The sequence below is a fragment of the Lissotriton helveticus genome, chromosome 2_1, assembly GCF_964261635.1.
Source record: "Lissotriton helveticus chromosome 2_1, aLisHel1.1, whole genome shotgun sequence".
NCBI classification, from domain to species: Eukaryota; Metazoa; Chordata; class Amphibia; order Caudata; family Salamandridae; genus Lissotriton; species Lissotriton helveticus.
In genome coordinates this window covers 1,248,184,260-1,248,196,635 of record NC_136059.1, presented here as the reverse complement: position 1 = coordinate 1,248,196,635, position 12,376 = coordinate 1,248,184,260, and the positions used below count along the sequence as shown (strand labels likewise).

The 12,376-nt window shown below is 46.9% G+C and overlaps 1 protein-coding gene across 1 annotated transcript in view; it reads right to left on the bottom strand.

The window, feature by feature from the left end:
• PKD2 (polycystin 2, transient receptor potential cation channel) overlaps window positions 1–12,376 on the bottom strand; it is a 239,049-nt gene that overhangs the window by 72,080 nt on the left and 154,593 nt on the right. The window contains exons 8-10 of the mRNA XM_078676197.1: window positions 10,401–10,582; window positions 9,859–9,979; window positions 7,566–7,664 (exon numbers count right to left, since the gene is read on the bottom strand). Coding sequence (XP_078532323.1) covers window positions 7,566–7,664; window positions 9,859–9,979; window positions 10,401–10,582 — 402 coding nt within the window. The remainder of the gene's footprint in view (window positions 1–7,565; window positions 7,665–9,858; window positions 9,980–10,400; window positions 10,583–12,376) is intronic.

Here is a 12,376-nt window from a genome sequence, read left to right as displayed (position 1 = left end):
ACTTGAAAAAGAGGGCTGATCAGGTAGCCTTAAGAAGGCGGAAATGGCAGAGAGGTAGCCCTTCATAGTGTCCAGGCTGGGCTAGAGAAAGAAGGAAGAGGAGAACCTCAGAAAGGGGGGAAGAGAGTGGATCCACAGCCTTTGCTGTGCACCATGCCACAAATTTGTTCCACCTGCAGGCGTATACGGATTTTGTGGAGGGACGCCTGGCTGCCAGAATTACATTGCAGACTTCAGGAGGCAAGTCAAATGGCCTCAACTGTCGCCGCTCAATATTCACGCATGGAGGTGGAGACTGGACAGGTTCGGGTGGAGGACCGTCCCCTGCTGCTGCGACAGAAGGTACTCCTGAAGAGGGAGACGAATCGGGGGATCGACTGACATGCTGAGTAGCTTGGGATACCAGTATCTTCATGCCCAGTCCGGAGCCACAAGGATGACAAGGGCCCGGTCGCGCCTGATCTTCTTCAGCACTCTGTGCAGAAGTGGTATAGGCAGAAAGGCGTACAACAGACCGCAACTCCACTCGCTACGAAAAGCGTCTCTGAGCGAGTGCCGCCTTGGAAATTCCAACACGCAGAACTGATGACATTGCGCGTTCTCTTCTGTGGGGAATAGATCTAACCAAGGCTCTCTCCACTGCTGAAAGAGACCTTGCGCCACGTCCGAGTTCAGACGCCATTCGTGATCCGTCATGCACCGAAGGCTGAGTTCATCCGCCGTGGAGTTCAGGGAACTTGCCAGGTGTTTAACCACCAGGGTCACGCCCTGATGTTCCAGCCACTGCCAGAGGTGCAGAGCCTCCTGGCATAGGGTCCAAGACCCCACCCGCCCTGTTTGTTGGAGTACCACATGGCGGTGGTGTTGTCCATGAACACCTGCACTACACTTCCCCGGAAAGAGGGAAGGAATTCATTCAGTGCAAGCCAGTTCGCCCGCAGCTCCAGAAGGTTGATGTGGAGCCGGGTCTCCGCCGGAGACCAGAGTCCTCTGATCTCCGCCTCTCCCATGTGGCCCCCTCAGCCCAGGAGGGATGCATCCGTCACAACCACGTGCTCTGGTTGGGAAAGGGAGAGGGATCTGCCGCTGACTCAATCGCGGTCCGGAGCTACCACTGCAACTGTCTCGCAGTGCCCTCCGAGATCCGGACATGGTCGGACAGGTTGCCCTGATGCTGGGCCCACTGAAACTTCAGGTCCCACTGCAGAGCCCGCATCCGCCACCTGGCGTGATGCACCAGAAGGATACAGGAGGCCATCAGCCCGAGAAGCCGCAGTGTCAACCTGACCGAGCCCCGGGATAAAGGCTGAAAGATCGGAATCAGAGGCTGAATATCCCAAAACCACTGTTTGGGAGGATAAACCCGAAACTGCGCCGAATCCAGAACCGCTCCGATGAAGAGGAGCCTTTGAGAGGGACACAGGTGTGACTTCGGCACATTGATGGAAAATCCCAACAAGTGCAGGAGGTCGGCCGTAGTCTGAAGGTGGCTGACGACTGTATGGGACGAGCCTGCCTTCAACAACCAGTCGTCGAGGTAGGGGAAGACTGACACCCCTAACCTGCGCAGATGAGCTGCGACCACCGCCATCACTTTCGTGAACACCCGGGAGCACAGTGAACTAGAAGTGCTCGTGGCCTACCATGAACCGCAGGTAACGCTGGTGGGCCGGCAGGATGGGGATGTGGAAATACGCGTCCTGCAAGTCCAACGCTATCATCCAGTCTCCGGGGTCCAGGGCAGCTAAGACCTGAGCCAGCATCTTGAACTTCTCATTCCGGAGGAAGCCGTTGACGTTCCGTAGGTCCAAGATAGGGCATAGGCCCCCCTTTGCCCTTCTTGGGAAATAGAAAGTAGTGGGAATAGCAACCACACCCTACTTCTGGCCCAGGAACGCGCTCGATGGCCCCCTTGGCCAAGAGGGCCGACACTTCCTCTTGCAGAAGTTGCAAGTGATCCCCCGACACGCGGTGGTACTGCGGTGGCATGGCTGGAGGAGTCGCCTCGAAGGGGAGGGAGTAGCCCCTTCGGACGATTTGCAGCACCCACCTGTCCGAAGTGATGGTGCGCCAGTGGAGGAGGTGATGGCGGACCCTGCTCCCCATTGGCGTCAAATGGGCCTGAAAGCTCGGACTAGGAGGGCTTTGAGGCGGATGCTGCGGGGTTGGATGTGGACTGGCCGCGCCGTTGTCCCCTGGCACCACCACGGTGGTTACCACGTCCGCCGCTGCGCTGGATGTTAGACTGCGGCCCGTGGCTGGCAGGACGTGAAGGGGCGCCCCTTCCTTGGCCACGAAAGGAGCGAAAGGCAGACTGCTGCGGACGCTGGCCCGAGAGGCCCAAGGACTTGGCCGTAGCCCTGGAGTCCTTGAAGCGTTCAAGCACATGATCTGCCTTGCCACCAAAGAGGTGGCTGCCATCAAACGGCATGTCCATTAGGGTGTTCTGGACATCGGACGAGAAGTTGGCGGACCTCAGCCAGGCATGGCGGCGAAACACCACCGTCGTTGGCATCGCCCTGCCCAGCGAGTCCGTGGTATCCAGCCCACATCGTATGGAATACCGAGCTGCGTCTCGTCCCTCCGCGAGGGCTTGAGCGAGCTTCCGCCCAGGCCTCCTCCAGGCACTCTGGCAGCACGGCCGCAACCATATCCCACAGAGAGTGGGTATAACGGCCCAAAAGGCAAGCGGTGTTGACTGACCACAACCCACAACTGAGGGATGAGAACAGTTTCTTACCAAACTGTTCATACCTTTTGGATCTCCGATTTGGGGGTGCAGTCGGGAATGCGGATTGGGAAGTAGAGGCCTGGATAACCAGGCTCTCGGGGGTGGGGTGGGTGGACAGGAAGCTAGGGTCGCCCGGAGCTGGGCGGTGGCGCCTGGCGACGTTCCTATCTACAGGGGGGCCAGTAGCGGGCCTGGACCAGGTACCGAACAGGACGTCCATGAGAGCCTCATTAAACAGCAGCAGAGGCTCCAGAGAGCCTGTCTGCGGTTTAAGGACCTCAGTGAGGATGTTAGACCTCACAGTAGCGACGGGGAGCATAATCGCCAAGGCCTTGGCTGCCCGCGTCACCACCACACTATAAGCAGCCCCCTCCTCCGTAGCCACGGTAGGAGGGGAGACAAAGCCAGTGTCAGGGGAGGTATCAAGACCACTGGCCTCCCCTAGCTCCTCTGTCCAGTCCTGAAAGGACTGACACTCACGTGTCAGAGGGTCCTCAGACCCCTCCCAATCCCCCTCGTCCTCCATCTCCTGAAATTCAGGGTCAAAGGATGGAGCCGTATCAAAGAAGAAATGCTCTTCAGCCAGCATCGAATGCGGCTTCGGTCGACGCAGGTCTGACGCCGGATCCGAACCAAGGGAGGGATCGGGGACGGCGCCGGAGGAGACACCCTGGGGGTCGACGCCGGTGGGGCCGTGAGGTTGACCAGCGGCGACCCGGATCCGGAACCAGCGGGAGCCTGCGGCGCCGGGACCGAACTCGCCAACGGCGCCAAAGCACCCGACGGTGCTGGGGCCGAAGCACCCGGCCCGCCTGGACTCCCAATCGGGGCCGCGGGGCCCGGAGGCAACGCGGGACCCGGAGGCAACGCGGGACCCGACGGAGGCGAGAGGGACCTCATGGCCATGAGGAAGGCCTCGATCTCCTACGGCGTCGCGTTCAACCCAGGGACCGGCAGGCATGGAGCTGATCGCGGCGCCTGTGGCTCCGGCAGAGCCGCAGAGGTGGTGTCGCCCGAACCCCCGGCCGCGTCATGCGAGCGTCGGGGGGAGTCGGAAGGGCGATATCGTCTCTTCGACTTCTTGTGCCTCTTACCTGAGGACTTGGAGCCCGACTAATGGTGTCGACTCGTCGAGCTTAGATGACTGTGGCCCCACGAACGGTCCCTCGACCCCCTCCTGGACCGGGACCTTGAGCGGCGCGGGGCCGACTGCCGGAGCTCGAGGTGCTTACGGGACCGCTCCAGTCTAGCCTTCGACGTCAGGGCCCGGCAGTCGGGCCACGACAGGTCGTCGTGGTCTGCCCCAAGGCTATACAGGCACCGGCAGTGGGGATCGGTAACCAGTCAGTCGGGCGCAGTCAGTACAGGGCTTGAACCCGGGCATCCCTACCGGCACTGAGAGTCGTGAAGACTCGAGAAGAGATAAAAAATGATCAAAAAAGTTTAGTCAAAAAGTGACTAAGGTACTGCTTTCTCCGGACCTGCGCTTGCTGGCGCGGAAAAAAAGAAGAACTGACGTCAGCGCGCGAGGGCGGCGTCTAAATACTCTGACGACGTCATCCCGGCGCCGACGACGACAGACGTGGAGTCGCAGACGACGCCTACCGACGCGCAAGGGTACTGCTACGCAAAATATTCCGGATCCAGTCTGACGCCTGGGGGTTATTCTAAGGTAAGGAATCTAACTAACCTGTTTCTTTCAGATATAGTACTTCAGTAGTACGACTTCAGTTATTACTAAATCAAATGGACTAAGGTGCAGCTGAAGATTTCTGCATATGGCTATCCTCTAGTTTGGGCCCAAATAAAATAGGCTTGACATACAATGATTTACTCCATTAGTACATATACCTTTTAGAAGTGTGTCAAGAGTGCATGAAGTTGTACTACTGGAGCATTACTTGATGTACTAAAAATGTTCTTTGTGACCTGGCACCAAAAACAAACAAAAGGTTGCCAGTTTCAATTCACTAAAGTACACCATTTTTGATCTACTCACTCTACAGCAGAAACAGGCTCAAATCTACTTCAGCTGATCCTTGGACTATGTCACGACACTACATATGGCAACTCAAAGCTACTACAAAGGAATCCCATACAAAGGCAGATAACACTACCAACGACTAAAAGAATAAAAATAAATACAAGACAACATTGTCATACTTGCAGACACCCACGTGTACCATCTAGTAAAAATGTAAAATAAAAAACATAGTAATACATTTCAACACTGCATCCATGCATGTTCATCACACAGCAAAAATATTAAAAATAAAGTATTTTAACTAATAAAACAATTTTTTAAATTAAAAAAGACATTACTGCAAACACTGCAGACCGACCACACAAGGTCTAAGGTACCCCTTAGGGGATGCTTTATGTGGTCTGGGAGAAAAGGGGAATCAAACAGCAATAATATATAAGGAACCTCCCAATCGACCAACAAATGTTTTAACAATGGCTAAAAATTGATCACATGGGCTGTCCCTTTGTAGTAACGTAACTAAATACACTTACAGTTCAAAACTTCATATATTAAATGACTCATTTTATTTTGACTATTTGTAATTTAGTTGCACTACTTATAAATCATTTTTTCATTTATATAGTTTTTTTTAAATGCAAACCATAAACTTATTGGGTTACAATATACAGTGCAAACCATACATAATTCGACAAAAGACCAGTTTACCCACAATGTACACACAAGGCAGAATAATGCAATATTTAACATACAATTAAACAAAGAAATGTATAGCCCCTTACAGAAACACAGATGAACAACCTCACATAGTCACATCACAATCATACTGATACACACATCACATACATAATGTGCCAGCTAGCAAGGCTTGCACTGAATAACTCTTGGCGAGAATCCTTGTTTTGTGTTTCAAGGTTATGCAGCCAGCTGGAAAATAGATCAGGCCGACGCACATTTCAGTGGATTATTAAACTTGAATCCACCTTCATCAGGACCGCTCAATTTCTTTAATTTAAAGCAGCGGATGTGGTAAGGAGATCAGCACAATAAAATCCAGTCGATTGTGTGTAGTCTATGACGGGACTAGAGATCCAATCTGGGCGCCTTTGAAGTTATTTCCAATCTAAAGGCGTGTTCGCATATGTTGTACGCATTACTCCTCAGAAGTCTGCTTCAAGGGATTTCAAGGCTCTTATAGGGGAGTGACTCCCTATATCATAGATTAGGCCCACTCTCAAAATAAGAGGCTGCTATTTTGATATGTAGTTGCCATGTTGAATCCAGCTTAAACTTTTCTCTTAACATCTCATTTTCGAGTGGACGGGTTACAGGCCACATAACGAACGACTAGGATGAGAAGATTAAATCAGAGTGTTAAGAGAAAAGTTTAAACTGGATTCAACATGGCAACTACCAATCAAAAAAGCAGCCTCGTATTTTGAGAGTGGGCCTAATCTATGATATAGGCAGTTTAGATTGGAAATAACTTCAAAGGCACCCAGATTGGACCTCTAGTCCCGTCATAGACTACACGCAATCGACTGAATTTTATTGTGCTGATCCCCTTACCACCTCCGCTGCTTTAAATTAAAGAAATTGAGCGGTCCTAATGAAGGTGGACTCAAGTTTAATAATCAACTGAAACATGCGTCGGCCTGATCTAATTTCCAGCTGGCTGCATAACCTTGGAACACAAAAGAAGGATTCTCGCCAAGAGTTATTCAGTGCAAGCCTTGCTAGCTGGAACATTATGTATGTGATGTGTGTATGAGTATGGTTGTGATGGTGTGACCCTATGTGAAGTTGTTCATCTGTGTTTTTATAAGGGGCTATACATTTCTTTGATTAATTGTATGTTAAATATTACATTATTCTGCCTTGTGTGTACATTGTAGGTAAATTGTCTTTTGTCGAATTATGTATGATTTGCACTGTATATTGTAACAATAAGTTTATGGTTTGCATTTTGTTTTTAAAAATAAAGGAAAAATGGTTTATAAGTAGTGCAACTAAATTACAAAAAGTCAAAATAAATTGAGTCATTTCATATATGAAGTTATGAACTGTAAGTGCATTTAGTTACGTTACTACAAAGGGATAGCCCTCTTGAGCAATAATTTGTAGCCATTGTTAAAACATTTGTTGGTCGAGTGGGAGGTTCTTTATATATTAACACTGCACACAGATACACAACCCACATTATCAAAAGTAAATGTAGCAGATGGAAATACATAGAAAATTAAGAATACAAAATGGTTAATGAATTTTAAAAAACACACGATTCATCTCACACCTAATGCTACTCTTCACACACTCAAACAAATCATAACATATTGCATGTTCCAAGCAAACACACAGTTTGAATTGTTTGTTTTACTCCTCTAAAACTCTCACTTTTTGATTTCCGTGGATTGGCTTCACCATGCTAATTATTGTAAACATAGTATGTTGAGCTGTAAAAGAATAAACATGCTCCAAATATCCTCCAGGGCAGTGGTTCTTAACCCGTGGTCTGAGGACCCCCTTGGTCTCAGGGGGTCTGCACCTGTTTATCAACATTAAATAATACAAGAATTATTAAATTTAAATGAAAGTATATACAAATAATGAAATAAAATTGAAAACTTTCTATATTTGAGCATTTATTTGCTGTATACTTGTTTTTTTATTTTTGTGTATTGTTTTGAGGGTCTAATCACAGAAATTCCTTAGGCCGGGGATCCCCACGTCCAATAAGGACTCAATGGGGGTCCCGGAATTCCAGTAATGATTCAGTGAACATATACAAGTGAAAAGGTTAAGAACCGCTGCTCCAGGGCATTTGCAGTTCATGAGAGGACCCGGTCTTACCTTTCTTATCAGGTCAGTAAGTTCCATTTCATTCTTCTGTTGCGCCATGTCCGATTTGACCTCCGAATAGGTGTCATTAATGATAGCCAAGAACATGTTCTGGTCATAAAAACAAACAATTGCTACTTTAGTCATACATAGACAATGCCTAAAAAATATAGGGCAGCCAAGAGATACAATGTTAAGTATCGGTGATGGGTTTAGATTATGTACAGGAAGTGATGGCGCTCTAGCGTGTACGTTAAGAGTTTAGATCATAGTTCAGGAGTACACGGTGCAAACAGGTCAGGGAGAACAAACCCAGGCAAGAACAACCCCTGCAATAGTGTGGGTCAATAACCACACAACACATATACATCAAAGTTCTGTGCACACGTATCAGGATATTGGGTTTTGGTGTCAAAACCAAATTAATGAAACAATGTTTTTAGAAGAAGTAACGAAGGTCGACATCCAGAGTTTCATGCAGAATAGATTTATATTTCAATTCCGATCAGTACAAAAGAAACAAACCAGCCGACACGTGTTTTGTCACAAGGAGGTAAAGATGTGACTCTTCAGGGCTGAAGGTTTGATGAAAGGTGGAGAAGCGTGGCTCAGTGGTTAGAGGCGGCAGACCCGGAAGCTGAGATCGGCCGTGGACCAGGGTTCGATTCCCTGCCTCGGCGGGTCTCGGGCTCAAAAATTCCACGGACTCGACAATTCTCGCTCCGGTGCCTACTCGAATCACGGGGTCACACTCTGCGACTCTGGGCAATAGCTTGCTTAATCTCCACTACGGCCCCTCGCGGCGGGATGCCTGGCTTTCACCTTGTGGATACCCTGCGGGGGTATCTCACAGGGGAATACCAGGACGGGTTCCCTAAGCAAGCGCCTTGATACCTTCGGGTGATACGTGCGCTATATAAGTCGCAATACATTTACATTTACAAGGTCGGGAAATCGCAAAACTGGTGTTAATTCCAACCCGGTTTTTACACCAAAACCCAGTATCCTGAAGAGATACAATGTTGTTCATCTGAGAGCAACATAAACAACGCTATGGGGCACATCAAGTACATCACAAACACGGTTGAGAACTGTTAAGGAATTAATGAAGCATGGGTTGAATGTGAAAGTGTGGCGAATAAAGCAACATTCTCAGCAAAATGGGTGTGACTGACTAGAGGGGTAGGCGTCTTGATAAATGAATCACAAAGTGGCAGTCACAAGTCAACATTTGAGTAAAGTACTTGGCCATGGTCTTCGCCTTCTGAGATGTACAAATGAGGCCAGATATTTGTGAAAAACAACATGAATACATTTCAATAAGATCTTGATGAGTGCCAATGCTTATGTCCTCATCAGCCAAGAATGGAGTTGTTTCGTCTATAGATTAGTTGTATCATAAGTGAACATAAAATCCAATGTTTTCCAGTGAACCCTAAACAGAGATCTAAAAAATCGGTGACTGATCAGAATATGAAACTTCATGTGCACCTCAGCAGATCACTTAACGCAATCTTTTTACCTGGAAGCAAGGATAGACTAAACATTATCATGACCGGTCCCCACTTTTCTATTACCACTTGTACCGGACCATAAACATACGTGTCCAATTGGTCACTGGTTATACTCTTCAACCAATCGTATGAACTAGGTCAGTGGATAGTCTGGCCTTCTCCGGTATCTAACATCCAGGACTCTAAGGCACCCACCATTGTAAAAGACATTGTAAGGGTACCCAGGTATAATTATATCTCCTTGATCCATGGTCCCAGCATGGAGGAATATGAGCCCTTGCACTGGCTGCCAAGAGGTGGCTTTTGTATGTACTGCTTTTGGTCCCAAAAGTGGCCTCCCTTCGAATTAAAATTATGAACAGCTCAAAAATAAGACTATGTACAGGTACAAGGATGAACAAAATGCATATATTTAATAAATAGGAACCAAAACTTCACAGCCTCCAGCCAAGCAAGATTTAACAAAGAGCCTGAAACGGAAGCAATAGTAAGTATTGCACTCTGATAATATTAGAAGAATTCTAAAAATGTTAATGGTTTCCACAATCAGAATTTACTAGTCGCAAAAATCTATTCACTTCGGACACTGTTGCCACATACATTTAAAATGACATGCTATTATTTATTAGGCACAACATGAATGGCACAAGTAGCACTTACGTACACCACAGACTTGCATTGGAAATAAAACCAAAGAGTAAGGCTGTAACGCAGCATCAGAGCCAACAGTGTACTGGATAGTTAATGAAATGGAAATAAAATAAATTTTATAAAATGAATAAAGTACATACCAAAAGAATGAAGAACATAAAGAACACAAAAGAAGTGAAATAAATTGGTCCCAAAATTCGATTGGCTTCTTCAACTTCAGTAAAATTGAAATCCCCCAAAATGATGCGGAACTGAGTAAAACTAAAAAAGAAAGTGGAAAAAATAAATTCACATAAAATTTATCTTGGAAATGTACACCTGTATTTACCGTAATTTTGCAGGGGGACCAAGTCAGCAACATACATAATCTACTTCTATAGGAAATTACAGAGGGCAGAGGAAAACATCTGTGGCATTCTTCTGCCTCACTTCTTCATTATGCTTTACATATGAATAACCTAACAAAGGAGCATTTGCCCAATGCTTGCAATATCCCAAAAACATAATACTCTTAATCGCTCAAGCTACTGTAGTAGGATTATCTGCAAAAGAAAAATATTGAACTATAATGCAGTTACAATGAAAGACTCAAGAATTATTAGGGACACCTTCCGACACTAAGGTAATCAGGACTCGAGTACATACCCGCCCCAACAATTTGTGCTACAACAACACTACTTACATGCAATCCTGGAAAGTGCTGAAGTCATCTATCTGCGTTCCAAACACGAGGAAGGCCAGCTGGGCATACGCTAAGAAAATTATGAAAAACATAATGGCGAAGCCGAGAATGTCTTTGGCACAGCGCGACATGGTGGTAGAAAGCTGGCTCATCGTTCTGTTAAAATTGATGAATTTGAAGAGCTGGCAGAGAAAGAAGTTACATTTAGCAAAAAAGTTTCTGGAACCTCAGATCTATATTTAAGTGAGAGAACAGGCCTGCAAGTTATTGCATGCAAAAGCAAAATTATAAGCAGTCTCTTCTTTTGAGGCATGGAACACACTACCCAATACAATTGTTACACGTGTACACAAGTCAAATAAGAGAATGCGGCATATCACGTATAACACTTTAGGTGGACTGACGATATGCACAGATACTGGTATGGTTGTTCCTTCACACTTTAGGCTCACACATCTGCTTTGCCGATCTTTCCTACTGATACCCAAACAATCCAATATAATTTTCTCAAAGATAACATACAATATATCGCTTTTGGACCACCTCATGTAGGTGCCCCCTTAGTTTGTTGACTGTTTTTGTCAGAATTGAAGATGAGAGATTTAATCCAAAAAGACTGAGCCTAGATCAATATCAGGTTTCGGAGGAACCACTTTTGGTGAGGTAATTGCTAAGGCTCTGTTAATCTTGGTACTGGAGATCTAGATTCATAGAGGGTACGACAAAAACTGAGGAGCTGTCAAAGTAGTCTGGGCGTGGAATGGTCACATTAAGACACTACACAACCGTTGATGCAGAAGGGGACCAAAAACTGGGATGGAGCTGGAGTTTTCAGGCATTTACAATGAGACTGGGATAACCTGTCATTCTACCTTCAGTGATAAGCATATGTTTGGGTAGGTACAGTGGGTCAGCTGAGGATGAGGATCCGTTCTCATCTGATACCTTCCAGAGTATAGCACCTGGTTTCATTTGGCACTTAGCAAGGATGTTAGGTCAATGATCAATGCCCAATGGTACCTAATGGGTGAAGAGGTCATTGTAACATCATTGATGATAATAAGAAACCTAAAAGGTTACACATGACATCAATGTAAAAAAGGCTTTGTCTTTAGCATACCATTTTTGCACAGGGGTGAACTGCAAGTACAAGCAGGTCGGGGATGTACAGGTGACTCATTACAAATCGTTCGGAATTCTTAAATTTCTTCCCTTCATTTTACCAAGGAAAGCTCAAATCTCTGTTCACAAGCTGGCATTCTATTCCTTTTGAATAGGTCTGTACCGGACAATTCAACCCATCCTTTTGAAGGCAGTGGTCAAACTAGGAGCAATATCCTGATGTGATAATAAGGTTATTGTAGTGAAGAGGTGTTGCATTATCCCTTTCAGCCTATATGCGGGTCATCTTGACAATCCCTTAATTTCTTTCTTCTATCTGCACTGGGGGTTGTGCAGAAAGTGGACAGAAACCAGAAGAGTGATGGCTTCCCTGCACTGTCTCTATGGCGTTAATGGGGAATGAAGTTTCCCGCCCAAAGAAATGGCTATTGGGTGCTGTAGAATCTCCCCTTCATGTCCTCATTTGTAGGTGCACTATGCTTTATAGGTGGTTCATCTTACAAAAGGGGATTAAAAAAGTGTAAATGAGATAATGGTCTACTGACCAGTGGTGAGATTGTAGGGAGACTAGCACCGACCCCGTGTACTTCTACCACAGTCCCTCCAGACACGTGCAAAGATCACAGGGTAGCAAGATGCCTTTTTTAGGTCTTGCCTGAGCCAGCGCATGCGCTGTCTGGCGAGACTTTTAGTAAGTGGGCTTCAGAAAATGCTACCACACCATTTTGTGGCCTAGAGCTTGCGGTCAAACGGAGGTGTCATCTGGCTTTCTTCTCGCCAGCGCGCGCACCACTCGCTGGCTCACCTCTTGCTCCCTGTCTCACAAGCTATTTGCAAGCTCGGCATGCTGTAAC